Source organism: Alternaria dauci, chromosome 10, assembly GCF_042100115.1.
Source record: "Alternaria dauci strain A2016 chromosome 10, whole genome shotgun sequence".
NCBI classification, from domain to species: Eukaryota; Fungi; Ascomycota; class Dothideomycetes; order Pleosporales; family Pleosporaceae; genus Alternaria; species Alternaria dauci.
In genome coordinates, this window is record NC_091281.1 from 1407479 (window position 1) to 1435305 (window position 27827).

The window sequence follows — 27827 nt, forward strand, 5'->3', positions numbered from 1 at the left end:
CCGTCTTATCCCTTGTCATATCTTCTCGATGCTATCAACCCACCATGGATGTAGTTCCTCTGAGCTTCTACAGCGCAATTCTGATGGAGTGCCATCGTCCCTAGACACAGAGGGATGGACCTGCCTTTCTGGGATGCCCCGCAACACGCCGGTTGCGGGATCGGAATGACATCGACGCATGATAAGACGCGGTTTACATAATTGTCCGCCCTACACGCCAACCCACAAGTGCGTCAGTCCGATGATTTCTTCCTACAATCTTCGAGACGGTACACCACAGACATCATGCGGTGGAATTGGATAGCTGTTGCTGCAAGTGCAGCTTGCGTCTCATCACACGCAACTCATCATGTCGACGATCAACAGGCTTTCTCCCAGGAACGATTGGATGAGCTAGAGAGGAAATGGGGCACAGATGTAAGTCTCTTCGTTAACCGCCTCTGGACTCGGCTCACAAGTACTCTCAGTGGGGGTTTTCGGGTATCTCGACCTTCGCCCACCTACCGCACACGCGCTGCTTGACGCACCCAGAAACGACATACGACATCGCTATCCTCGGTGCTCCCTTCGATACTGCCGTTTCGTACCGGCCGGGAGCTCGATTCGGACCACGTGCAATCCGCGCAGGTTCAAGCCGTCAGACATCCTTCCGTGGCTTCAATCCTCGCGCGAACCTCAACCCATACACATCATGGGCGAAGATTGTAGACTGCGGAGATATACCAATCACGCCTTTCGATAATACTCTGGCGCTGAAACAAATGAGCGAGGCTTTTCTCGAACTCGGAAAGCGACCTGCGACTGAGAAAAGCACGGAGAGCGGTGTACAATATCTCAAGAAGCCAAAACTGCTCACGTTGGGTGGGGATCACAGCATCGCCCTCCCAGCCCTGAGGGCTCTGAAGGAAGTGTATGGGCAGCCGGTTGCTGTGGTGCACTTTGACGCTCATCTGTAAGCGTTTTCCCTCCCTAGGTGTATACGAGATGTATGCTGACTTTGAAACCCAACCTCTAGCGATACATGGCACCCGGCGAAATACCCGTCTGCTTGGATTGACCAAGAAGACCCCTCCACCCAGTCTTTCTTCAACCACGGCAGTATGTTCTGGATCGCGTCAACAGAGGGCCTGATTGCAAACGACTCGAGCGTACATGCGGGACTGAGGACAAGGCTTTCAGGCGACGAGCCAGAGGACTATACTGATGACTCGCAACAAGGCTGGATTCGTATTGCAACAGACGACATCGATGAGATCGGAGTAAAGGGAGTCATTACTTCGATCATGAATCGCGTGGGGACCGAGATGCCAGTCTACCTCAGTATCGATATCGATGTGATCGACCCTGGCCTAGCACCAGGCACTGGAACGCCAGAACCGGGTGGCTGGACTACGCGTGAACTCATTCGCATCTTGAGAGGTATTGAAGGCATGAATGTCATTGGTGCCGACATCGTTGAGGTCAGCCCAGCGTATGATGGTTCAGCAGAAACCACGGGAATGGCAGCCGCACAAGTCGCTTACGAGGTACTTACGAGCATGGTACGGAGGGGCCTTATCGACCAAGCACGAACGAAGGTGACAGCGCACGAGGAGAAAAACGAGAACAAGGATGAGCTATAAGCTTGAAAGTACTTGCATGGATCTCAATACATCACGCCTACAAAGGCCATCTACAGCGTCGATTATTTCAATGGATTTTCATTTGAGAACAGTGTGCGTTGCAATATATACGTAGAAGTCGAATGCAGAGACAAGCTCGAGCTTGCTTGCCACATGAAGCGGAAATACCCCCTTCTGCCCAATCAGGAAACGCCAAGCTCCAATCATCAAGCAAATCATTATTCTTCATCTCGGACGCCCATTAGATACCAGAGTCAGTCTGGTTGTACGGCCTATCATCATCAGGAGCTGATCCCTCCGCCCAGTAAGAGTCCCACTCGTCGCACCCGTTCTTGAGCACGCTGGTGTCGCCCAACTTGCCCTTGATCTCACCCATGCGCTCCATGAACTGCAGACTGAGACCCTGACTAGCGTGCCACGCGATATGGCAATGCATGATCCACATGCCGGGATTGTCAGCGGGAAAAGCAATGAGCATGTAACCGCCAGCCGGTAGCACAGCAGTGTCACGACGTGTAGGGTTGTTGAAGTTGAGACCGTTGGTGGATCCGTCCCAAGTGCCAGCGCCACGGCCAACAATGTAGAAGTCGTGGCCGTGGAGATGGATAGGGTGGGGGAGTGTAATGGTGGCCGTGGATTGGATCCACCACATGTACCAGCCAGATCCGTCCATGGTGTAGACGTTGCCATTTGGACCAAAGTCCTTGGATCCGGCGAGAACAGTCTCTAGAGTCGGGTCGTTCCAGTCCACGATGTGTGGTGTGCCGTCGATGAGCCAGCGGAAGAGGTTGTTCTTCGTAGGATCGGAGAAGTGATTTACCTCCATCTTATGGCCCTGGACGTCTCCCATGACGGTATTGGGCACCGTGTTGGGGACAAAGGGAACGAGATTGCTGGAGAGCTCATCGTCGCACGATGTACGCATGGTGACAGTGGTGGTAGAAGTGGGGTTGCCGGTTGTGGGTGCGCCGTCGTAGTGGAGGATGGCACCTACTTGCTTGCCAGACCTGGTTATGGCGTTCCTACCGCATGCTCCTACGGCTACTCGGAACCAGTAGTTGTCCACAGTCTGGTTGGCAGTGATGACTACGTCGTACCTTTGACCGATCTGCAGGGTCAATTGGTCGGTGACGTAGGTCTTGATAGGCACAAAGTCGGCGGTCAGGACGGTGAAAGGATGGCCGTCCATGGATACAGTGAATGTGGTATCTACAGCTGTGTTGATGAGGCGGATGCGGTACTTCTTTCCCTTGACCACGTTCATCCTGGCATACTGTCCGTTGTCGTTGGCCGCGTTGATGTGGGTACCGTTGACCAGGATATTGTCAGGCTCGGGAGGCCCACGCGTAGAATGCTGTGCAATCTCGTTAAGCGTGAAAGCCGGCCTGTAGTACCAATCGGTTATAGGCAGGGTGCCAAGGTCGATATCATAGTTGGCAGTGGCAGGACCATCGATGATAATGGGGCCCACGACGCCATCGCCGTATTGAGCCGAGAAATGAGAATGGTACCAAGATGTACCAAACTGAGTGGCTCTCCACTTGTACTGTCGGGTCTTTCCAGGTGCGATTGGACACTCGGTGACACCAGGAACTCCGTCGTCCTGGCAAGTGTTCAGTTGCCTGAGACCATGCCAGTGGATGCCGGTTCCGTTGTGCTGGAGGCTGTTCTTGACATTGATGATTACAGTATCACCCCACTTTGCCCGTAAAAGAGGACCAGGATATTGGCCGTTGACCAACATCATGTCTTTCGAAGTGCCACTGCCATCTGGATTGGGCCTAGTAACATTGGTAATCTCAAAGTTGTACTATAAACCAATCAGCATGCGTTCAAGTGGCAGATGCGGCGAGATACCTACAGTCACGGTGTTTCCATTAGGAGGGGCTTTAGCATCGAAGTCGGTGGCAATGCTGTAACCATCGCTCCAGCAGCTTCTTGTTCGTGCTGTGTTGGTGCAAGCGCCATCTTGTCTCTTGACAATCTCTTCATAAGACGGAAAGTCATCTGAGAGCGGTTCGGCCCGTAGTGGACCAGCGAGAGCAAGCGATCCAAAGGAGAGCCATACGGCTAATGAAGGGACCAACATGGTGGTATAAAATGCAATATAGGAATGCGAGGAAAGAATGGAACTCTGGTCGATATATGTAAAGAGATGCTGACCAGGCCAATGAACGATGGATGGGCCCTGGAGTTAATCAATGTAAGGCAGGGGCTGACCAGAGTACAGGACCCATTATATATGAAGTTCATCTCGAAAGACGCCCCAGGCCCAGGTCATTGACGGTGGCGGCAGCGCGTGCTTGGCCATGGGTATTGCTCAGGGCGAAGTCAGCCAGCCCTCCTAGCTGTGACACCGACTTTTTCCTCGCTTGTTGCTGCATGTCAGTTAGACCCGCGTGGTCCAGGTGGTCAGATCGACACGGGTGTACGATGTCGGTAGACACAAAGGCCGGTGGGCTGAAGTCCAGCAATGGTAGTGGATCAATTACGAGCATGTCGGCGACTGAGTGACTGTCAGGCGAAGTCGATGAAGCCAAGACATGAGACGATGCACGGATATAACTCCGCATTAGGCTTCCGGTGTGTAGGGACAAGGCCGGCGCTAATTCACTGGCAGTCCAAACTTACTAGGAACGGTCGGTGATGGGCGGCCCTACTCGTGTTGCAAATCTTTCTGAGGTAAACGATACTAAAACTCGCGTAAGATGGTAGACCCTTGTCAAATGCAAGATCTATTGAATTGCAGATCCGGTACTCCACAGAGTCAATGCCGCTACCTCGAGCTACCATGTGCTTATCGGGGAGAAGGGCTCGAACAGTATAGTCAGATGTGGGTGTATGAGCCAGTGTAAGGCGTGTCTTAGTCCTGATGCAGAATCTGTTTGCGAGGTGACAAAAGCACGAAGAACACATATTGCTTGTGCGGACCGTGTGGCTTGATCCACGCGAATGGAAGATGGGAATGAAACCATCTCATTCGGTACCAAGGCAAGCCAACTACACAAGCGGATCCAACGCAGTGTTGAGCTCTGTTACCAGAATAACATCACACGGCAGATGCGAGAGCTAACCGATGCTACATGGACCAGCCGTATTCCGGACTGCTGGTTCTTCCAAGATGGCATCGAAATCTAGGATCAGAGTCAGGCTGACAGAAGCTTAGAAGCAGCGGTATCCTTACCATGTTCTTGCTGACGTTGAGCATCAGAGGTCGATATCCAGTTTCCCTGCTGTGGCTTGTACTGACCCGATCAGACGCGGGCTTATCGGAACCATTGTCAGCTTGAAGGGGTCCATGAAAATTGGCTGGTCGGTCTGGCCTTGCCATTCCACGCCTCGTCCAAGGTGGTATGACATGCCTCTCATGCATGCTGTGTAGCTCGACCTCAGGGCTCAGGGATGGCCTTCCGACAACTAAACTTACTCGATACACTGCAGCGACCAAATTATGCATCCGAATAAACGGCCGACAAGCCGACCGCTAGGAAAGCTTGAGATAGATGCATGGATGCGCCTATCTCAGTAGAAGGGGGTGCGCCCACGAATAGACACGAGCGCGGAGGTGATAGTTTGGTTGACAAACGCTTGGATCGGCAGGCGCAGCTTGTGGAAACGCGCTGGAAACAGCGGGACAGGCTGACAAGCGACTGACGAGCCTATCATCGCCATGGATAACCCACTGACTGGGCAGGACGCTGCAAGAATATGCGGACGTTGGGGCCGAGTGAGGTGACGTGAACACTAAGATCGGTTCAGGGGTATGGGCGCTAACCCAAGCACGGGCTGACACTAGTTCCGAGTGGCTTTCATAGCGGCCGCATGCCTTTGCCTCCTCCACTTAGCACCATTTTTTCTTCCTTCTGCAAGGCGATGTGACGCCTTACGAGGACTAGGTATTGATGAGGCGCAGAACACTGCTTGAGTGTCTTTACGAAGTGCTGACCGCCTGCCCGGCCCACATCTTCCCTTCTGTCACAAGCTCGCTTCCAGGCTTCCGTGTTGACTGTGTTAGATCAAGCACTTGCCATGACTATCTTCATTAGACTATTTTCATTGCATCTTCGATCCAAGCCGGCTTACTCGGCGGTCGGAGCACATTCGTATGCGCAAAAGATAAGCCGTATTGTTTGAAGAACCTGCTCAGCTCGATCATCATACAGGGTACAAAAGAAGTCATGGCCCACTGACTCTGCATATCACATTCAACGTATCATACCTGCACCTTCGGTCGCTTGCTTGACCTGTCATCATGATGTACTCTCGTTCTGTACTCTTCACGGCGGCTGCTGCCTCCATTGCGTTCGTTAGAGCTGCTCCCCAATTCGACGTTCCCAGCGACGGCGCCGTCTGCTACTCATACGGTGTTGACTTTATCGATGAAGGAAGCTACTTCATTGACTCAGCATTGACCGAGGGCTTTAGTGCTGTCTCTTACTTCCAAGGCTGCAACAAAAATGGCAAGGCCGATGTCATGCTCATCGCGCCTGACGATGCACCTGGAGAGAAGGAATACATATGCGATCAAATCCCTACAACCCCTGACAATGAGAACGAGCTCTCGAAATGTCCTATCCAAAAGAATCAGATGATTTCAGGACACTGGCTACTTCTTGTTTTGGGAAACAACGGTTATGAAGCTGATGGTGTCACACTCGGCAAACCTTTTGCCTGGCAAAGAGGTAAGTTTTCATCAATCCTCTGATCTGCAGGGATGGCTTACTGACCAATTCAGATTTGTACTTGACCGTTGGTACAAAGGTCACTACCACATACACCCCAACCGTGACAGCATCCATGACTGAGACACCTATAATAACCCAAACTACTACTACTACCTCGACTGATGTTGTCACTGCTGGACCATTCTCCACTGTCACCGTACCCAGTGGCACGGCCAAGAAGATAAAGACGGTCAGACCCAAGGCAGTCACCACGACATCCACGAAGACTATGACTCGCACTAAGCTCTCCTGGACCAAAAAAGTTGGTGTCACTACCAAGACTGTCGAAGCCAAATGCACTACCCCAGTTCATGTTGGCAAGCCGGACAAGCCTTGCGAGTACTCTCCCACCAAGCTTCACCCCGCCGCCCTTGAGACACCAACTCACATCCCCAACGCCAATCGTTTGTTCCGCAAGGGCGACCGCGAAGTTGATTACGAATGGGCACGCGCTCGCATGGAGGCTGCAAAGCAGAGGCGCGCGGAGCAGGCTGGAAAACTTCAGCGCCGTGCTCCTGACGCTCCCACGACAACCGTCACCTACGAAACTCCAGTCTCAGTGAACGCCACTATAACTGCGCCAGCTATCACCACAACCGAGACTGTCTTGCTTACGGCCTCTGCTACGACAACGCTTCCTCCTCCCACTGTTCTCTCTGGCCTTCTGACTTTGACCACTACGCTGCCAACCCCGACCAAGACCAAGTTCAAGCTAGCCTATGCCACGACAACCAAGGTCATTACGTATGGCGGCACATTTACCAAGACAACAACGATAACTCCTTCTGCGTCAGTGAGTGCCTGTAAGAAGCACGGTGGTCATTTCTGGCGGTTGTAGTGAATCTTGGGTGGTGCTAGATTCGGGCCTTTAATTATTTGATTTACATTTGCTGTTGTTTGAGCGCGCATTTCATGTAGCACGACTGATGTGCATAGCACCGGTCAAACGAATTCATGACTCTTTCTCTACCAAACTATCCAAAGCATTTACCTGTTGCATCTGCCGTGCCTCTGTGACACTGACGCTGCCGCCTACCTACAGCCGCCTTGCATCGTCGTCCCACCTGCATTGCTCGTGCTGTCAACACGTCACACACAATACCTAGGTATGCATCCTCGGCATCCTCTGAACCCTGCCCCGCTATGCGAGCAATGACCAAACTCGGACACCAAGATGGAACCTTAGGTAAATTTATCCGTTGATACGCCACGACAGCCGCCTTGACGCCCTGGCAGCGGCGCTAATATGCTGACACTGACGCCCGCAAACCAATGTCGTCAACCCCTGTTCATGGCTGGCTTACCTGCTGCCTGCACAATGCAAGCACTACAAGCGCAGCCTCCTTTCTTGACGTGACACGAACCAAATCCCCGGCATTCTGCCACATCAATAGCCCCGAATGTGGGAACACAAGGGTCGTGCAGGTTTCCAGGTCGTAGCGAAGACACGGTCGCGCAGTATCGAGGCAAACATCGAACCATGTGGGTCTTCCTAATTGATAGCTTGGTGGGGGATGCGAGCTAATATGATCGCTCCAGGGTATGGATCTCCTCTCCGACGTCCGAACGCTTGGAACCAGTGTGCGTGTCATCGCAGAGAAATTCGAAGCCTCCGTCGCAGAGCGGCCCAGAAGGTACCGTTGTGAAAGGTGGGTGGCGTCAGAAGAGGCACGGCAAGTGCGTGCCGTCTGACTGCTCATCGACGAGACAGCGCATGCACCGCGTCCCTGCTTCCCCGTCATCGCACATCTCCGCGACCCAACATGGACAGTGTGGCGTGAGCCTCCCAGATGACATAATATTATCCTCCAAACCTAGAAGAGTAAGCCCAAAGATCGTATGTCTTAGAGACCCTCAGCCTTCTAGGCAGCTAACAGGAGTTTCAGCACATCAATCCCCTGTCATGAATCAGGCCTGATGGCAATCATAATACTTCTCGTATTATCTCCGAGGCGGATCACGGAGCCCAACCCGGCGTTTGGTTCGTAGCAGCTATTCTCCTTTCTTTCTCGCTACCAAGGACACAAGGCACTACCCGTGCATGCAGCATGGATCCTGCATTGCCCAACAACATATTTACTATATCTTCTATCGTCCGATGCAGCTTCGAGTGTGGATACAAGTCGCTTGCCTTGAATCGCAAGTGACTGGTTGTCACTTGGACGCCCCGCACTTGCTGCCATACGAGAGCCCACATCGCAGCTGAAAGTTTGCGATCGCATTTCGTATCGTTGTGGAGCGGTGGATTCCTAGTTCACAAGCTCTAGGCGTATTTTTAGCCGACCTTAAATCACTAGCGGCGCGGATCGGAACGAAAACAACACGAAGACGGTAGCCAACTACCGCCTTGGTATCTGCAGCGTCGCATGTCCATTCGGTTTTCTCAGACGAGCAGCTAAGCATTAAACGGGTGGCCTAGCATCGTATTTCCGCTTTCGTTTTCCCGCCCTGGAAAAACAAACGGGGGGCTTTTTGAAATCTAGGCGAACAACTAGCTGGCTTACTCAACGTACCAAGCTTTTTGGCTTCAGAGTTGTTCTTCGCAAGCGTCAGGTGAGAAATGATACAACAACGAAACCATTACTGTGTAGCTTCGAAAAAACGAAATAGCTCTCTGCTTATGAAGCGGACTCGATTACCTAAAATGTTGCTCTGATTTGGCAGAAGCTCCGCGAACATCAGGTTTCCAGGCACGGTAGCCAAGACTTTGGCCGAAGGGTTCCGGGCCGGTGAGGGTGCAGACGGAGAAACAGTCCATACTGTGGAGTAAAGGAGCTCGTATGTGCATGAGATCCTTTGACAGCCTTACCTCATTAGGGAAACATTGCGGATCACAATGTAAGTGCAGGCCTAGGCGTGGAGTCAACAACATCACTCTGGGTACGTGGAGTTGGTAGTCGAGGAATCCTTGTTGGGCGCGTGCAAATTTTGAGATGTACATGTTCAAGGTTGAAGTTTGCTCGATCACCACTCTGAGCGCTCTTATTCGTCTGCTTAGTATTTCAGGCCCTTCAAAATCAATATCTCCAAGACAGTGCTGGCTGACGTCTGCAGCAGTGGCTGACTGCTAAGCGTCTGACTCAGGACAGGTACTCGATCCCCGCTCAGTCATCAGCCACTCAAGATTAGGCTCACTCGGCTGCGTATCTGCGCGAGGAAGCCTGATCCAACACACCGCGTCAAGTCGTTCGATCACGAGCATGAGAGTCCAGGCACCATGCTGGACTCGAGGCGCTGACCCTTTGCTCGTGTAGTCCATCCTCTTCGTACAGCCACAATTCTTTGTTATCGGTACCATTGCCCCGAAGTTGCACTACGCTGACCGCTACCCCATAGATCTGAACTGGAAAATGGGCTCTCGTGTCCAGGGCGGATACCTCGCTCTACCCCGTTAAAATGAGGGTCATTTCAGCCAAAGCATACGGGATGGCAGCCACTTGGCGATAAGAACCGAGATGGACTCTGAGTTGCGGCCTCAGCATCAGCTTTCATGTCGGCCCAAACGTAGAGCCGCAACCATGTCTGGATTGTCAAGGTCAAGGGAAGCCCCAAAGTTCATGACTTTGCTTCCAAGTCTGACCTGCAAGTACACCCGCACCCGCACTCGCGTTGCAGAGATGCTCGTACAGTCCATGCAGAAATGCAGTCATACAGCGATGCAGTGCCGCCTTTAGGATCCACAATCTGGCGACCAGAAGACCTGCATACATCATGTCCAGTAGGAGGTGTCACGTTGTCGTGCGAGAGACACACAGCACATCTGTCTGCCAAACAAATCTCGAACTCAAAGCCTAATGAGATAACAAGATAAGGGTATCAAGCAGATGCAGGGTCTGTCACAATGCATGACGGCGTGACATCGTGGCTTCGTACTGACCCAGAAACGCGTCTCGGATACCACTCCGCAAGCTCTCGCAACGCACTCAAGAGCCTCAACGTTCGAATCGCTGGACGAGCTCATATTTAAGTTCGGCATCCTCGGCACCGAGGGTTGCGCCGAGGCGGCTATTGAATCAAGCCTTGGCCATTGAGTAGTGAGAAACTCTAAATAACACTCCGTCGGGCGACTTCACAGCTCTTTTGCGGTTCGTACAGCTACCCTGCATGCACACGAAATTCGATGCTAAAGTTAGCATGCCATCAAGTTTCTGGTAGCGATGACTGCAAGCGTACCATCCATCACGAGGATCCGAGACTAGGTGTTATAGTTGAGTTTCAGATGTTGAAAGGCTTTTTCGAGGCGACACTCGGATACTGATGTACAGCGATCTAGGGGGTGCTTGACATACATGACTTCTGTCAACCGGGTAAAATAATGTAAAAACCAGAACGACAAGTTGTGATGGCTGCAAAAGACTGCCAAATAGCTAACGACAGTGGGTAGAAACGGCCGTTTTTCATGGCTGAAGGAGAGATGACTAGTACGTCGTATCGAGATAGTGCTTGCTGGAAGTCAAAGGCTAAACATGTCATCGGACAATGCAATGGCTTAGCTGTCTCGAACCTCTTCACGGGTTGTGCAGCCATCAAAACACGCTGATGAGGTTAACATACTTCGTGCATGAAGGCATGCGACCACACGTCAATGCACACCGATAGCGATGGTGCCCGCCGCATGGTCAAGTGACAAGATCCCATGTACGTGGCATCGTGCATCTTGTCGCCCTACACCCTGCATACGAGGCCACCGAGAATAGGCATTGAGATCGTCTCGTGCCTCGTACCTTGTGCCTATGAGGACTGCATACCGCAGGGGCCCGGACGCCCGCTTCAGAAGCACGACCATGTGCGTGTATCGCGTGGTGGTTGCAATGTGGTGGTACATATATGCCAAGGAACTCTGGGCGAAAATGCTGTCCCGGAGAGTGCAAGCCTAGCGCTTGTGCTCGGGATGAGGCTCTCTCTCTTCTGAGTGAGGGGTCCGTAGATGGGAGTGCCGTGTGAGAGGTACGGTGATGTGTACTTGGTCAAAGTTGTGCTTTGCCGTTTAGCACAGCTCAATTTTCCATTTCCCAGACGAGAGTCTCGCGTCCTGCAAACTGCATCACCGTCCAGGCATTCTTGCCTCCGAAGGCTTGGGCGCTCATAGCAAACCACGCCGCCTCTTCCTCCTTGACCATGCTGCTCCCTTCCATATCCACATCTGTGCCTTGTGTGCCATTGAGCTTCCTCTTGCTTTTGAAGCCCTCTCTTCTCACCATGAGGAAGAGGTCGCGCACAAACGCCGGCGACATGAAGCCTCTCCATCGCACGGTGACCATGTTCCCGGTAGCGACACCTTTGCCCAGATCTGGAACCTCGTAACGCGCGAGGTGCGGATTGATGCTGTCGCCCTTCTCTACTCGAGGAGACTTCAGCTGGAGCATGTGGAGGTACTCGAGGAGACCGAGCGCCTCTTCTTCAGCATACAGGGTTGTGAGATCGCTGACGGGGATCTGCGGCACAAGAACGTTGTCCATGCTTGTCTCCTCGGGTACTATACTGTGTAGCCAAGGCGCGTGTTTCGATATGGGTTCCTTGCCCTCAGCAAGCGACTCGGCAGAAGAAGGATTGAAGTTGTAGAAGAGCCAGGTGAGCGACCGATCCAGGACGTTCTTGCACGCCCACTCCAGTCTCGAGAATCCCTTTTTCCCATGCTTCATTGCACTTGCGCGCAGGTCGTATTCCACCACCCACCGCTGCTTCTGGTGCTTCTTCCCGCCGTCTTCGATTGGGGTGCCCTGGAGGCCGCATCGTTGGTACGTCGGGCGCGTGAGCTCCATGCGCAGAGTGCCTTCGTATAGCTCGAACCGGTCGTCGACGAGTGGCCGGCCTTCGCTGAGCATCATGATGTTCCCTTGCTTGATGTACGTGTCTAGGAACTCGCTCTCGAGCATTTCTCCAAGCTTCATGTGGAGCCGCGCGTACTGCGCTCTGGCAGGGCTGTCGGCGCGGTTCAGCTCATTTTTCACAAGCTCGTATATCTCTTCGGGAAGAATCGCGTCTACGGTGTGGCTGTATTTCTGCTTGTTGAAGGCGGAGAAGGGCTTCTTTTTTGTCGAGACATTTTGCGGGTCAATGTACGACGGCAGGACGCTGTGGGAGAAGTATATTTTCGTATCGGGTGCAGAATCGGCACGGTGTATATCGAGCATCTTGTGCGAGTCACGGCGAGAGGGGGCGTGGGTTCGGCGCAGGTGCGGCTGGCAGTGGGCTGGAGTTGCGCGAAGAGTAGGTACGTGCGGACCGAACTTTTGTCGCGTGGGCTTTCGGCAAGGGAACGCGTTGTTCAGCCCGATGACGCAGACCCCAACGCGCTAGCATGTGGTCCATTCTGCGGTCCTGCACACGCCGTATGCATCCTTTTACTTGCGAATTCTCATATTTTGAGAGAACCTGTTCGTTCAGATGATTGGGAATTGAGGAAGTTGTGATTAGCTCAAGCTGATATGCGTCATCCCAGTATAGATAAATCAGACGGCAACCCAGGCCGTATGCAAACCTCTTTTAAAAATTCATGCTTCAACATGTCACTGGAAAAGTAGAAATGTATGTTTGGAAGGAACACGAGCTACATCTGCGGATTCTATGTATCCAGCACCGTCCTCTCACACCCTTTATTTTGTCACGATGCAGAATTAAGCAAGAAGATGGAAACGTCAGCAAAGAAACCGAAATACCCGAACTGAAATCGACAACTCAAGATCGGGTTGAGCGCCTCGTCGAGCGCTTCTTCGCCATTAAGCGGACAGCGGCCTTTTGGGTCGGCCGTGGCTTGCCAATGTGATGCTCCGGTCTGAATCTGGTAATGGCACAGAGAGAGCACGGCTTACCAAACTGCTCCTTGCGAGCGCTGTGGAACTCCCGCGTACGGTAAAGTTGCAGTGCCAGTTCTTCCACATCGACACGCAAGACCCACACTGAACCTTGGTTTCCTCTGATGTCTCGAGAGGAGAGAACAGTAGCAGTGGAGATGTGGTATTGCATCTGTACCTCGTCGACTGTCTGGTACTCTTCGTTAGTTGATGTATATAGACGGCAGAAGCCAAGGTTGGATGCCACTAACCAAGGTCTGACGATAGAAGCACCCTTCACAAGCCGTGATGACACGTTTGACAAGCCGAAAGGGATAATTGTCTAGCACTGCAGAGCAGTAGATACACCTCCGCGGAGCACGCTGCAGCCATAGTCTTCGATATACGATATGACTCAGATCTGGGTAAACAATGCCGTACATGTCCCACTGGGCGAAGGGTAGATTGAACATGTTGCAATGCCGTACGAGATGCGAGCAGTACCCCTCGACAAACTCATTGCACCGCCTGGACGTGAGGGAGAGAGAATGGAAGGGATGCGGAAGCAAGTGCAGGGAGAAAATGTCGGCAGCCCACCGATGGCTGTCTGCTGTTTGGGTAAGGTCTTCTTGGTTCTTGATGCTGCGCTTCTGCTGTTCCGAAACGTCGTACTGGCTCTGGGACTCGGTGAGACCTGGCAAGCGGCAGCGAGGGTGTATGAGATGGGACAATATCTGGTCAACTATCTCGACGGGAAAGGATTCTAGCTTGCTCAATGAAGATGTGGCGTTGCTAGATCGACCCGAATTGGGTAACGAGGGAACCCCGCGGGGACGGATTTTAGGCGAGGCTAGAATTGGAGGTGGTTGTACAAGGTCGTCATGGCTGTCGACCAGCAATCGCGCCGTAGTGAGCAGCAAAGAAGGGACCAGCCCGGTAGCGAGGGCAGTCATGGAAGCCATGAAGAGGGAGAGGAGAGGGCGACAGAATGAGAAGGAGCAGAAACCTTACCTCGACCATACGACAGGCATAGAGCCTTATACCGGATGTTGGGCGAAAAAGCGACAGGTAGCAGGCGTGGCGGGCAGTGGAGGATGCAGGCCAGGATTGGCTCGGCATGCCGAAAGGTGCATTCACGAAGCTGTGATTTGTCTGCTGGAGTCGAGTTCCGGGTGGCTGCGTCGCGGTATGCAGCTCGTGCATGCGGTTTGTTTCTTTTCGATGACTGCATACCTATATGTGCTGAGGTTGGCGAAGCAGACAACGACAGCTCGTTGCGCAGGCCATGGATGTCAAGCACCGAGGTAGTCCGCCGCCCGGATTGGCAGACTAGGTGCGGCCATGTCCGTCCGGCCCAAACGGGGCTAGTGCCCTGTGTCTCCAACCTGCCCCGTCGGACCACCTTTCGCCTCAACCTCTCGACCCGCATCGCTTGGCCGACAGCGAGTGCACGCGGGAGACATTCACCATGGCTGCCCATGCCTCAGAGGGACCCGCCGTCGCCCAGCAATCCGCCCCGCCGCCTGGCGCCGGCACCAAGGCGGAGCCAGGGGCGGGAGGCGCGACCAAGTGCAGAGACGAGGACGCGCCTGCGCCCGACCACGACGACGACGATGGCGGTGCGTGGGACCAGGCCTCGCTGTACGAGGAGATTCTAGACGAAGTGGAAGCCTTTGAGTACTCGGACGATGGTGAGTCGGGCCTGGCCTGCGCCGGCAGCCACACCCACAGCCACAACAACCATTGACACCCGCATAGGCGTAGATACGTGCACCGCCGACGAGGCACGCCGCTTGCGCCAGCGCCTCCACCAGATTGGCGCGAGCGCTTTCGTCATGGAGAACATTACCAGCGAGAAGATGACGGCGCGCAAGCTGTGCACCGCTTTTGGCGTCAAGATACCCAAGTTCCTCCAGGATGCGCCCGACGAAAACTTCTACCAGCTGCTGGGCCTCGCCATCAACCGCGAGCTCAACAAGCGCCCCCGGCTGGCCCAGTACAAGACCATTGACGACGCTGCCACGCTGCTGCGCGAACGCAACAACATCATGGTCATCACTGGCGCCGGCATATCGACAAGCCTCGGCATACCCGACTTCCGCTCAAAGAACACGGGCTTCTACTCGCGCCTGCGAGAGATGGGCTTCGACGAGCCTGAGGAGGTCTTTGACATTCACAACTTTGACGAGAACCCAAAAACCTTCTACGCCCTCGCCGGCGACATCATACCCGATCTGGAGAAGTGGACGCCCACGCACGAGTTCATCCGTCTGCTGCAGGACAAGGAGAAGCTGCTCACAAACTACACACAGAACATTGACAACGTCGAGGCACATGCCGGCATACGCAGCGACAAGCTGATCCAGTGTCACGGCTCGTGGGCGACTGCGACATGCAGAAAATGCAAATTCAAGGTGCCCGGCGAGGACATCTTCGACTGTGTGCGTGCCCAAAAGCCAGCCGAGTGCAAGCGCTGCAAGGACGAGATTGCTGCGCAGCCAAGCAAGAAGCGCAAGCGGACGTCCAACGGCAACGGTGCCAGGAAGAAGCGATCGAGCGACGAAGACTCCGAGTCAGACGGCGCATTCGACATCCCACAGCCCGGCATCATGAAGCCTGACATTACCTTCTTCGGCGAAGCCCTACCCAACGACTTCTTCGATCGACTAAAGGATGTCGACAAAGACAAGGTTGATCTCGTCATCGTAATGGGCACGAGCATGAAGGTCGCACCCGTTTCCGAAATCCCAAACTTCCTGCCCCGCGACGTACCCCAAATCTACATCTCGCGAGACCCCATCCACCACATCAACTTCGACATCAACCTCCTCGGCGATTGCGACGTCGTCGTGGCCGAACTGGCGCGGAGGGCGGGCTGGACTCTACAACACAAGATGATACCCGACGGCCAGACCACCGAGGTGACCATGACCGACGAACAAGACCACATCTCTACCGTCAAGGTCCATGGACCTGTCATGACTACGACAAACGGTCACGCCAACGAGCAGTCATGAGCACGATGGACGATACGGCGTTTGAGCACACATACACATATATATCCATGGCGTTGTAAGGAAATTCACGAATGGTGTTTATACTGGCATGGATGGCCACCATGTGGCAGCTTGAGGTTCACAAAATGGAGTTTCACACAGGGCGTTGCGGCACGGGTAGTTTGAAGAAACAAAGTGGCGGCATCAGAGATACCACGGATGGAGCAGATTCGACGGGAAAGCATAAGCTGCGGTCTCCTTGAGTCTAAGCGTTTTTTTTTGTTCGTTTTTGGAACTTGCATATTAGATTCCCTTCTACAGCATCCAATCCAGTTACATTTCAGGGTACCCAGAGACTTGCTTATCACATCGTAGAGGAACATGGGAACGTCTAATTCGGAAGTCGGAGATCTACTAGTACAAGAAGGAAATGTCTATGTTGTCATAATCAGCGTCATCGCCACCAGGTCCTACCGTTCATTTAGTTCTCTTCACACCCGTCAAACCACTTCCACAGCCCCTCATTGAACCTCTTCACGCCCTTGAACGCGTCCGGACCATTACACCCCTTGATCCTCGTCAGTCCATCAAACACCACCATAAGATCCGCATTGAACCCATTCCCAGCACCAATCCCTTTCCCGTCTTCCAACTCTCCGTCGTCCTTCAACTCCACAAAGGCTAAGATGGCCTTTGCATGCGGAGCATTATCTAACCCTCGCAAAAACTCTTCCCACTGCTGACCCGGCGGGCCAAAGTAGCCCGTTGCGTTGCGGAACGCGCTTAAGCGGTGGCGCATAGTCATCCATCGCTCCAGCGTGAGGTCCAAGCGAATCGCGCTGTCGCTGTGGTTGGTATGCCAGATCTCTGTCTCGGCGCACTGAAAGTGGTGGAGTAAGAAGTTCATGCGTTCTTCGGCTGCGAAGTCGTAGCTAGTGGAGTCAAACTCGTTAATGCCGTCGAGATAGGAGATGAGGAGTCGGGTAAGCTCAAGGCGGTAGGTGCGGTTCTGTCTGGTGTCATGCGAGGAGTCGGAGATGAGAGAGCGGATGATCGCGTCGTTGTATGCATCGGTGGCTGTATCGTCTTCTCGCATGTCTTTCTGCATCTGAGTGTCATTTGGAATGACGGAGTCCTGCCTGAGGGGGTTGATATAGGTACCCGATGGGCCAGCGGCGTTCTCATCTTCATACTCGTACTGCATTTCGTCTTGGCAAGCCATGGCAATGGCATTTTGTAGGCGGGAGTCTGATATCCAAGTTAGCTTGAATACCAAGTCTTTTCCCGGGTCGCTCAACTCACCGACTTCTCTCGTACGTATTTCTTCGTCACCGACCACGGTCTCGGTGTCCGCTGTAGCCCCTCGAAGCATATACGTCGCATCAGTATCGAGTATGGTCTCCCTTCTTTTCTCCAATGATGAATGCAGTAGATTTGGAAACGCCGGGGGCGTGTCGGGAATCGAGTAGGTATCTCGTTGATGCGGTGTAAGCACTGGAACCGTTCGAGGGCTCTTTGAAGGCTTTGGTAGCTTTCCCAGAGGTGCTCGTTCATGGGAGCCCTGCGCTTTCCTCTTGCTTGGTGTTGTATTATCGTTGCTTCTAGTCTGAGTTACGGAGATCAGAGAAATGCCTGAAGTTTTATCCGTCTCCCTGCGCGGTTCAGACGTTGGGTACATGCTCGGTGGCTCGGGTGCCCGGAAAGAGAAACCTGGAGAGGCAGGACTATCAGGCTCAGAGAGATCGATAACGACATGGCTCCGATGGTCTTCAGATGGACCCGACTCTCGGCCTCGACCTTTTCCTTTTGATCTTCGTGGAGCTACGACAGTGCATATGATCCAGCAACGGAAGTAAAAGAGAATGCTGTAATATAGTTAACAAAGTCGCCCACCCCATCACAAACTGAAACTTACTTTCTGCGGTCTGTAGCGTCGTCCCAGTCATGTTCTTCAATCCCCTTTCCTTGGGATTGTCCCAACGAGCGTATCTCGCCGTCTTCCACACGACCCCATATCTTTGCTCCGTACTCCCTTCCGAGCCTGGAAATGTCATCGGAGAAGGCATGCTCATCCGCCAGGTAGGACTTCAACTCCTCCAGCCTGCCACGATGGGAAGTCGCGAATGGCCTTGCTATCTGCTCAATCGCCTCTTGCAGCTCGTTGGCTTCTTTCTTGACAAAATACCCTTTGTGTGAATCATCAGTCCTTTCACTAGTCAAGCCAAGCGACTCCCAAACATGCATCGCCCTCTTACGCTTATCAATGCAAGCATCAACGAACGCCGCACGGTCGTCTTGAGAGTTGAGTTGAGGTGCCATCATAAATTACGATGGAGTGGAAATAACATTGCAGAAACCCGGCTGAAGTGGTGAATATATTTAAAAGCTGTTTTCGATGCTTCAGTGCTGCGCAAAACGATTTGTCGCTCATGACTGAGGCCTTGAGGGACTACCCGCGCATAAACGAAGTTGTGGCGTAGATCCTGTCTAAAAGCTGAGCAAATTCATGCGATACGTTCACAAACGGCTCGAAAAGGACATTGATCTGCGATGCCCAGTCGCTTGTTTGGACAGGGAACATGTCTCGACGAGTTGTGTTGCTGCCTACCTGCACCTTTGTGGGCTGTGCGGGTGGCGAAGCTCGCAGTGTCGCACATCGAATCCCACATCCAAATCCCAAATCCCACGTTCCGGATCTTGTTTCCAATCTCTGTAGAATTGAAATATGATAAATGGATTTGCGTAAAAGTGATCCGTCAACTGAACATCCCAGTTAATTCTATTATAACGACAACGCCTAGCTTACTTGATCAGGGCTCGTTTCGGGCCTAAGAAAGTACGTAGGTTATGGTGATGTTTGCCATTGACAGATGTGCTGTACGCGCTATAGATCCGAAGCTTTACCGCCGTGGCTTAGTTCAAGGAAAGTGATAGGCTAAAAGTCTTAGCAGCGCACCATAACCACCCCATCTCTCTGGAAAGTTTTGTCGTGATGTTCAATCAGTTGTTGGCTTCGCTTGAGCCTACAGCCGATCGACTGGGTGGTGTGTTCTGATACCGGATGGAACCCTGGTACGAGAGTGTGAAGTTCGCTGTTTCAGCGACAGAGGCCTACTGTATCGCGATAATCATTAGAGTTGAGCTTTGGGGAACGGTTGATTGTGTGTTGCTTTGGTTCGCTGGGTCTTATTCGTCTGAGTCACCAACTGTACCGTGGTTCTCGTGGAACACTGGTACGGGGTTTAGAAGATATGGGTCCTGCGCAGTCGGACTTCAGATCGACAAGTAATACATTCGAACCAGAGTATCTTCGGCGAAGTCCAAGTGGCTCACGGGATGCTCCCGTTACGATGTTGTGCGTCTTCTTCAACCAAAGTCTGGAGGAGTCTCACGGTCGTTCCTGTATTGTATCCGGTTTGACGCTCGACTTCGTTCAGTATGTTCCAGATTCGTGCCTTCCTAGATATGCCGTGGATGTGTTTTGCAGCTGCAGATAGTTAGACCGAGCTTGAGACGATTGGAAAGATGGGTGACAACGTCCAGTGATATGAACGAACACATACCGTAAAACAAACCATGCGTAGAGAATACCATCAACGCTGGAGGGAAATCCGATATGGCTATGTCAGTGATCCTCATAGCCTGCTCCTGTATTAGAGGTATATAGGCTTCATCCTGAAGCTCTGGCTCCGCATAGAGCAGAATATGTGTTATGTGATACCCTGGATAGGTCAGAACGCATCAAGTATCAAGAACATGCACGTACGCACAAAAAGCTGCCGCTGCCGCCGCAGCAACAGGAAAGTACACTTTGCGAAAGCCATCCGTGTCTTTGTCACCATATCCGATGCCTACAAAGGTATCGGAGAGCCCTCTGCGCCACATTTCTATCTCATGCAAGAAGTTTTGGCGTTGTTCTTTACCAGCTGCTGTTTGTCCGTTGGGTCCGAAAATGAGGTTGATTACTCTTGCTAGTATCCAGAGAACATGGTTTCCAAGCACATCTTCCCTAGTCTCGCCCTCGATCCAAGATACCTCCCACTCTGCAGGGTTCAGTATTAGTGGCTGTTCGCTTGCCATGGCGACTACAATCTCGTGCCGAATATAGATCCAGAAGTTCGCCAGATCAGTCCCGCTCGACTGCGCAGTGACGTGTCGCGACTTGATGAGTATTGTCAGGCCTAGAAAGTGACGGCGATAGTCTTCGGAGCGCAAGGCTCCGTGAATTTCGTAGCTCAAGAGCAGCATACTTGCGGTCAGCGCGTGTTCGTGCGATGGAACACTCAAGGCATCTATCAGCAGACGCAACGCTTCTCCATAATGCTTCCTAGCCGTGACTTGCCAAGAAGGGTCATGGCTCGAGTTTGAAAGCGCGAGGTAATTTGCGGTAAAGGCGCACACGCAATGGAACAACAGTGGTGATGCCAGGACCAGCTGTGGAATCTTATGCTGAAAGGTGCTACTATGGTCAAAGATGTCCATCCAGGTAGCTACAGTGCGCACATAGGTTTGCAGTAGAAACGCGCTCTCCGGAGTCAAGCGTATCTTCTTGCGACCGCTCGTCTCGGTCGGTCCTGGTGGTGTAATCCCAGTCACGGGTATGTAATTCTGACCGAATAACAACGAGTCCTCGGGAAGGTCGAGATCATTCATACGTGTTCTGAAGACATCAACGAGCAACGGCGCATCGTTCATCGCCTCATTGTTTGGCTCGTCCTGTATTGCATCACTTTGTGAAGCGGCCCACGCAACCTCTTCGGATGGCTCGCAATCGAGATTCAGGCGTTCACAGTTTCCGCACACAGGCTTCCTCTCGTCGCAACGTGTATGACGGCGTTTGCAGGTGGCACTGGACCAACACAATCAGTCCAAAGTCGAGATTTCCACATCGAGAGCAACATACCACCCTTGATGGAATCAGCATATTTTTGCATGACTGCAGGCAAGCGTAGTGATACCTACCTGTTCTACTACGAGGCCCGCCTCTCCGCTTCTTTTTTGGCCTCGTATCACTCATTATAGGAGGTAGTTAGTTTGGAGAGACGCCTCTGGGGGAATCAGAGTAATGGCCAGCACGATGTCAAAGTTTCTTGGTAGGTGCATATGACGCTAAGGCACTGTACTAAGACGCTTTGGGTTAGCCAATATTGGACGCGCAGCTACGAATCGATGTCGCGCAGAGCCACCGGAGCAGTAGGTGAAGGATAGCGTTTCTCTTCTTCCTCAAGGTTCTCGCAAGCGAAGACGCTCAATGAAAAAGTCGCGCCAGCTCCTGGTAGTGCAGGCAGGAGCGGCACTGTGGCCTCGGGTGTGAGCAGGCTCAGGGACCCAAGGTCGTGCTTCAAAAATAAGAATCGGAAAGCCACCGTAGTGGCATTATAGCGATTAAACTACAAAGAACAGATACTACACTTGGTCTGAGCCGTAATGGCAAAGGAAGCTGGCAAAAGACTAAGGGGCGTGGGAAAGCCGTGTTGATATAGACACGGCAGCTGGACCGTGCGAAGCTAAGTTGGCGCGAAAACGTGACTGTCAGCTGCTGCCTGTTGCACTGCCTTGCACGTGTTGTGACTGCTGCCTTGAACTCGACGCTAACAAGCGATCCCTGATGCAGATACGAGCAGGACGTGCACTTCATTTGGCCAACTGCTGAAGACTACCTAGGCATCGAGACGCCAACTCGGACTACGAAACTGCGGGCTGTCGGCTTCAGGGGCCGATGCTCATCAAGTCCAGGCAGCCAGTTGCATTTGCACGTCACTACTACTTCTTCTTCCAGTCCTGCTTGATAAGGTCCGCTGCCTTCTCCGCCACCGCATAGACAGTCGCCTGGATGTTTCCCAACGTCTCCATCGGAAAGATCGACGCGTCAACAACCCGCAGGTTCTTCGTCCCGTGTACCTTTAGTCTGCTATCGACGACGCCATTGAGTTCCTTGGGCATCATGGCACATGTACCCGTGGGGTGGAAGGTGCTCAGTAATCGCTCCTTGACAATCTCCTTGGCCGCATCTAGGTCCGTGGCTCGCTTGCCCTCGGGTAATCGCCCACTAGGCTTGAGCAGCGAAGCGAAGGGTTCAGTCTTGACAATGGTTTCAATGTATTGCGTATAACGGGCAAGGATCTCCAGATCCAGGGGATGAGAAAGATACCGAGGGTCTAGAACTGGCTTTTCTTTCGGATCTGCGGATCGAATGTGGCAGAAGCCACGAGAGAAGGGGTGGTTGTTGACCGCCATTATGGTGATGAAGTTCTTGGGATTCGATGGCGCAAGCAGCTCCTTCATCTGCGAGGCTCCCGCGGATATGTTCAACTGCATTGGCAGCATCATCGCATATCCAGTTGCCTCCTTCGGACCTAATATCTGCTTCTCGAGCTGCTCGTATTGTCTCTTTTGCCAGAGAGGCAAGTCTTTGTCTTCGTTGCACTGCTTCGCCAGCTGGGCAATTTCATCGTGACTGACGCGGCCATTAGAGTCGATAAGCGGAAGCATAGTCACGCTGATCGGTATGCCAACAAGTGGGCCGGTCTTGGTGGACATGTATTGTTGAAGCACGGCCTGTACGATGTTTGGATCGCGCATGATATCTGCAGAGAGCTGGTCATCCGCAATCTCGAAGCAGGGCGCCGAGATGGCATGATCCTGGAGGTTCTCCCCAACACCAGGACTGTCGAGAACTACCGGAATGCCGTGCTTCTCAAGAAGCTCTTTTTGGCCGATACCAGAAAGCTCAAGAACCTGTGGTGACTGGATGGTGCCTGCGGAAAGGATAACTTCCTTCTTCGCCCTGATCTCATGCACTCCACTCTTTGTTCGTACCTTCACACCAGTCGCTTGTACGGAGCCGTCACAAACATTGGTAAGTATTTTTTCGACGAATGTTTCCGTCAACACTTCCAGATTAGGTCTTTTTGCAACTTCTTGGGTATAGTAGGCTGATGCAGCGTAGCTGCGGGTCTTTGTCTCTGCATCGATGGATAGCCCACAAGCGAATGTGCCCAGCTTCTCGCCTTCAATGGGATCATCCGAATTACACCAGCCAAGACTATCCAGAGTCTTGACCCATGATGCCTGAAAAGGCCCGTAAACGTCCGGAATCGTTACTGGAAGAGGGCCGTCTTTACCGTGCAACTCCTCGTTGATATAGTCTATGCTCAGGAGCTCTTTCGTTTCCGCACTGGGTGCTGTGAAACGACTGAACTTGCGAAGGTATGGCGCCACCCCGGCGGCGTCCCAGCCCTCATTGCCAAGTGCCTTCCAAGATTCAAAATTGGCCTTTGACGGATACACAGTTGCACCAAAGTTAATTGCTGAAGACCCACCGAGAACCTTTCCTCGGGGATGTGGGATCTGCCGGCCGTTGACGTGCGACTTTAAGGTAATCGTCAGTCTTTGTCAAACCTTTACCAGACGACGATATGGCATCGCAACACGCAACTCACCTGAGGCTCAGTCATAAAGTTCCAGTCGTAATCGGGATCTCCGTAGAGGGTTGACAGCATGCCAACCGTGTCGATTTTGGGGTCTCCTCTACGATTGGCCCCCGCTTCGATCAAGAGTACCGTCTTTTCAGCATCTTCACTCAGACGGTTTGCGACGACCAAACCACCGATTCCCCCGCCAATGACGATAAAGTCAGGCTCTTGCGTGGAGAGCGCATCGATAGATGTCACGCAGCCGGTATGCTGGACCATGGCCGATTGCGATCAGACTGTTGTATCTAGGAATGGTTGACAAACGTGAACGCACCGCAACAGCTCCGATATATAACAGAAGTAGTAGTAATCTTCCTGTAAAACCGACCCACTCATTCGACGAGAAACGATGAATTTAAGCCCAATGGCAGCTACTACCTCGGAAGGCAGCAAGCGAGGCCAAAGCAGGTTAAGAGGATCCACAGCAGCGCGTATAGCATGCCGGTATCTTGTCATGTTCCTGGTATTCCTCCACCACCTTCCTGTTCAACGCTCACGGACCGTGGTCAGAACACGCGGCTGTTCTTCCCCGCTGCAAATGACGGGCGCGTACACCGGGAAGCATTACTTGACCAACAGTTCTCTGATTAGAGCGACGACCACAACGTATGCAGTCGGGCTCGCTCTAGACCCAATTCAGCCTCAAAGCCACGTCCTTGCGCCCCTGAAAGTATTGGCGAGACCTTCACTGTACGACTGTGGTTACCAATACGAGCGCACGCGGCTCACAGATTATCTACCCTGGTATATATATGTCTTAAAACAAGGCGTTTTCGTGCGTCCGAGTGTCGAATCTGTTTCCGAGGTTGCAGTACTTGTTCTGCAGGTGTGCGGCACAGTCAAGACCAGGGTGCTCGAAGGTCCTTGGCGTCATGCAATCCTCTCGTTATGAAGGATTTGAGCAAGAATTAAATGATTAGTGTTTCCCCTCCCTGGGCTTGCCGCCTTTGCTCGATGCCGTAATGTTCATTTCGTCGCATGGCCGGTAGCCGTATAACCACACTATCTGCCCTATGTGGTCTCATCAAATTGCCGGAAAAGACTAATACTATGTTGGCGACGGATCCATTGACCAAAACAGATGTATTCAAGTTCGATATCGTCACCAAACAGCTAGCTGCCAACTTTTTCCTTGTCATTTTCGCTGCTGCTCTCGTTACCTTGCGATTCGTCGCTAGACACGTCCGGAAAACTGAGGTATGGTAAGTCGCAACTGATTTCCTGGTTTCACCAAGCCGATCTAATAAGACTGCAGGTGGGATGATGTCGCCGCGGTGACTTCTTTGGTTTTCACTATAGGTGTGTGTAACCTCTCGACAGAGCATACGAACAATGTAGTGCGACGTCGTTTATCCAGATCATGATGCTGAACGTTGACGTAGGTATGCTCGTGATGCATATTTCATATGCGAATCATGGGATGCGCTATCACATCGACGAACTCCCGATTGCCAATGTAGTCTTCATGGCGAAGCAGCTCGTAGCTTATCAGGCGGTATATTACGCAGCCATGTCTAGTGTCAAGCTGTCCTACCTCTGGTTCTACTTGCGCATATTCCCCCAGGAAGATTTTCGTAAATGGATATGGATCTGCATGAGCTTGGTTGGTGGTTACTGGCTTGGCAGCATGCTTCAAATCTTTCTCATCTGCGCGCCTTTCGAGATGAATTGGAACCCTACCATCCCTGGTGGACACTGCGCAAGTTACAATACAGCATTTGTAACGATCGGAATCTTCAACATGATCACTGACTTGATCATTATGCTGTTGCCTATACCATTTCTGAGGAGCTTACAGATGGCTGTTGGCACGAAGCTTGGGCTGATAGCGATCTTCAGCATAGGTCTCTTGTACGTTCACTTGGTGTAACAGATTTGTGTCCGTTAGTTAACACATATCACAGTGTCACAGCCATTACTATTATTCGTATCAACGTCCTCCTTCATGTCGACTTCACGAACCTCTCCTACACCATGCACGACGCCGCCTTTTGGTCCGTCGCCGAACCTGCTTTGGCCATCATCAACTGCTGTATTGCGACTCTGCGGCCGTTGCTCAAGCTCGTATCACCTGCCCGCCTATGGACTTCTAATAAAGCTAGCACATCGGACCGTGATGGCTACTCTGCACATATTGGTCTGGAAAACAAGCTGAGGAATAAGGCCCGCTTGGAACATGATGAGTACCCGCTTACCCACGTGGGGGATGGAGTGGCAGATACAACAATCACGTGTGAAGACTACCAGGGTTTCACAGGCCCAAAGAGCGACGCGGGTAGTGCCAGCTACAGATAGCTCCCAAGAAGATCTCTCGTTATCCAAATGCACGAGTTCTCCGCTAGATATCCGAGGGTGACTATGTAAAAAGTTACACCAAGTCGTGATATCAGATCTCCTGCCAAGTGGTCCACCCACATTCTTCTGCTTCCTGCCATGGCCCGTTCGTCCTATTTTCCGTTTCGCCATGTGCCGTGTAAAACATTCCTTCGCCAACTATTCCTACATCATGCCACTCCGTATCGCTCTTCTGGATGGCTTGCAGAGTGACGTAGACTGGGGTAAAGATCTCGTTTTCTTTTACTTCATCCGCCAACAAGTCATTCTCTGCGTGCGGAATGGCATGAAAATTGATCCGACGTGCTGGCTGCCTATCTGTATGCCAATCGGGTCCTTGATAGCTATAGAGAAGCCCCCGGTGATATTCGCAGTACCGGTCGTTGATGTAACTAGATACGAAGCCAGGCAGACGTCCACGGTCGGTACTGCTATCGCGGCCAGACCTGATGGAAGCCTTGAACGCCATAATCTGGCGGTGGTAGATCCCTCGGCTTCGCTTTTCTTCTTCGTAGTGAGTGATGCATGCCTCGTCGCGTTCTTCAACTTTCACACCTGGCATAGGCAGAAAATATATCTCCAGACGAAATGGACATCGATAAGAAACGAGCGGGGTGTCTTGGAGAATGGCTTTTAGCAAGGCAGCCGCCTGAACATTCGCCGCGTTAACGCCTTCGTGCGTGAAGTAGAATGAGAAACTGTACAGCGGCGGAAGGGGACATGTTTCCGTGCCATCAAACACCATAAGCGCCTCTTTGCCAGCATGGTCGGCGAACGGAAGAACGTGCGTCTTGCTGCGTCGGATGCGGGCATGCATCCCTCCTCTTCTTACCATCATCATGCGCTTCTGGAGTGCAAGCAGATATCGACATCTGAGGACGATAGTACTGAGGCAGCACTCCTTTTTATCAGAGGTCGGTCGAGCGTCTTGCCCCGCTTGATCGAGGCTAGCCGGATTGAGACTCGCTTCCAAGGCACCGCTTTGGTGTCATGAACACGAACCGGAAGAAGTCGGTGACCCTGCACGCTATACAAGGGCAAAATCGAACACCCGACTCGGCAACTACAGAGAGCAATTATTCTTTGCTTACATGGCGATATAGTACCTAGGCGACTACAGGGGTGGCGTTCGATTTTTCCCTTGTATGACGTGCCTGGTTCATCACGACATCCCTGCCTGGCTTTGTTCCCCGACCAACAAAGATTCGCATCAACACGCCACTGCTATTACGCTTCCAGCTGCAGCCCCTCGCTTGAAATCATGAACGATGATTCCGACACATCATCCGACGAAGACGCCGAATTACTGGAACGTCACTTCGATCTGTTTGTTGGTGACCATGTCCAACTGCATGAGCGGATGAGAGACGTGGTTGCACAAATATCGGAGAGCAAAAATACAATCGATGCCGTCATCAAGAGAGGATTAGAGGATGTGAGGCTAGGCGTGGGATATGTAAGTTAAGTGACATCATGAAAGAGCGAGCCTCATTGACCGAACCTCAGGACCATATAGAAAGCGTACGCGAGTTTGAAGAAGAGTGCAGCCTAACTACTTGGTTGGACACTGTGCATTCCCTGCCCAGTCTGGACGCGATACGAACTGAATGGGTGGTACGCGTTCTGTACCCAAGACTTTCTCAGCGGCTCAAGTCAAAGACAAACCATTGAGCCCACGACCTACACACCGAAACTCTGAGGGGAGTCTTCGTGTTCAAAAAGAGATTGACTACGACACGGTTTGCCCCGAGATCAAGCCGGGGAGGAAAGGTTGGCGCCCAAGTGAATTCATAAGCAGCGCTTTCCAAGTGTGGGAACAGCGAGGTAACCTTATCTTGATTTCAAAGACCGAGCTCGATGAATTGGATGCCGCTAGGAAAGAAGGTGTAGGCAGCAAGCAGAA

The 27827-nt window shown here is 52.4% G+C and overlaps 9 protein-coding genes across 9 annotated transcripts; 4 read left to right on the plus strand and 5 right to left on the minus strand.

Annotated features, from left to right (window-relative positions):
- Positions 1-21: 21 nt before the first annotated feature.
- On the plus strand, positions 22-1684 carry ACET3X_009878 (uncharacterized protein). The gene is made up of 3 exons (XM_069456041.1): positions 22-417; positions 468-952; positions 1016-1684. The coding sequence occupies exons 1-3, from the start codon at positions 286-288 to the stop codon at positions 1620-1622; spliced, it is 1224 nt and encodes a 407-aa protein (XP_069302711.1). The 5' UTR covers positions 22-285; the 3' UTR covers positions 1623-1684.
- A 179-nt stretch (positions 1685-1863) lies between these two features.
- Positions 1864-3711, minus strand: ACET3X_009879 (uncharacterized protein; the record flags this gene model as incomplete). The annotated part of the gene is made up of 2 exons (XM_069456043.1): positions 1864-3432; positions 3484-3711. 2 exons carry the CDS (start codon positions 3709-3711, stop codon positions 1864-1866), a joined length of 1797 nt encoding a protein of 598 aa, XP_069302712.1.
- A 2163-nt stretch (positions 3712-5874) lies between these two features.
- ACET3X_009880 (uncharacterized protein) lies at positions 5875-7184 on the plus strand (the record flags this gene model as incomplete). The annotated part of the gene is made up of 2 exons (XM_069456044.1): positions 5875-6304; positions 6358-7184. 2 exons carry the CDS (start codon positions 5875-5877, stop codon positions 7182-7184), a joined length of 1257 nt encoding a protein of 418 aa, XP_069302713.1.
- Positions 7185-11343: 4159 nt separating this feature from the next.
- Positions 11344-12480, minus strand: ACET3X_009881 (uncharacterized protein; the record flags this gene model as incomplete). The annotated part of the gene is made up of 1 exon (XM_069456045.1): positions 11344-12480. The coding sequence occupies one exon, from the start codon at positions 12478-12480 to the stop codon at positions 11344-11346; it is 1137 nt and encodes a 378-aa protein (XP_069302714.1).
- A 2061-nt stretch (positions 12481-14541) lies between these two features.
- Positions 14542-16136, plus strand: ACET3X_009882 (uncharacterized protein; the record flags this gene model as incomplete). Its single annotated transcript, XM_069456046.1, has 2 exons — positions 14542-14810; positions 14878-16136. The coding sequence occupies exons 1-2, from the start codon at positions 14588-14590 to the stop codon at positions 16134-16136; spliced, it is 1482 nt and encodes a 493-aa protein (XP_069302715.1). The 5' UTR covers positions 14542-14587.
- A 460-nt stretch (positions 16137-16596) lies between these two features.
- ACET3X_009883 (uncharacterized protein) lies at positions 16597-17487 on the minus strand (the record flags this gene model as incomplete). Its single annotated transcript, XM_069456047.1, has 2 exons — positions 16597-17363; positions 17418-17487. The coding sequence occupies 2 exons, from the start codon at positions 17485-17487 to the stop codon at positions 16597-16599; spliced, it is 837 nt and encodes a 278-aa protein (XP_069302716.1).
- Positions 17488-19444: 1957 nt separating this feature from the next.
- Positions 19445-20363, minus strand: ACET3X_009884 (uncharacterized protein; the record flags this gene model as incomplete). Its single annotated transcript, XM_069456048.1, has 3 exons — positions 19445-19602; positions 19679-19837; positions 19886-20363. 3 exons carry the CDS (start codon positions 20361-20363, stop codon positions 19445-19447), a joined length of 795 nt encoding a protein of 264 aa, XP_069302717.1.
- A 1515-nt stretch (positions 20364-21878) lies between these two features.
- ACET3X_009885 (uncharacterized protein) lies at positions 21879-23809 on the minus strand (the record flags this gene model as incomplete). Its single annotated transcript, XM_069456049.1, has 2 exons — positions 21879-23486; positions 23558-23809. 2 exons carry the CDS (start codon positions 23807-23809, stop codon positions 21879-21881), a joined length of 1860 nt encoding a protein of 619 aa, XP_069302718.1.
- An 831-nt stretch (positions 23810-24640) lies between these two features.
- ACET3X_009886 (uncharacterized protein) lies at positions 24641-25885 on the plus strand (the record flags this gene model as incomplete). Its single annotated transcript, XM_069456050.1, has 4 exons — positions 24641-24792; positions 24846-24889; positions 24973-25441; positions 25495-25885. 4 exons carry the CDS (start codon positions 24641-24643, stop codon positions 25883-25885), a joined length of 1056 nt encoding a protein of 351 aa, XP_069302719.1.
- Positions 25886-27827: the final 1942 nt, after the last annotated feature.

Coding starts and splice junctions, on each gene's coding strand:
- ACET3X_009878 (XM_069456041.1), top strand. CDS start 286: ATGCGGTGGAATTGGATAGCTGTTGCTGCAAGTGCAGCTTGCGTCTCA. Junction 418..467: donor AGAGGAAATGGGGCACAGAT/GTAAGTCTCTTC, acceptor AAGTACTCTCAG/TGGGGGTTTTCGGGTATCTC. Junction 953..1,015: donor GTGCACTTTGACGCTCATCT/GTAAGCGTTTTC, acceptor CCCAACCTCTAG/CGATACATGGCACCCGGCGA.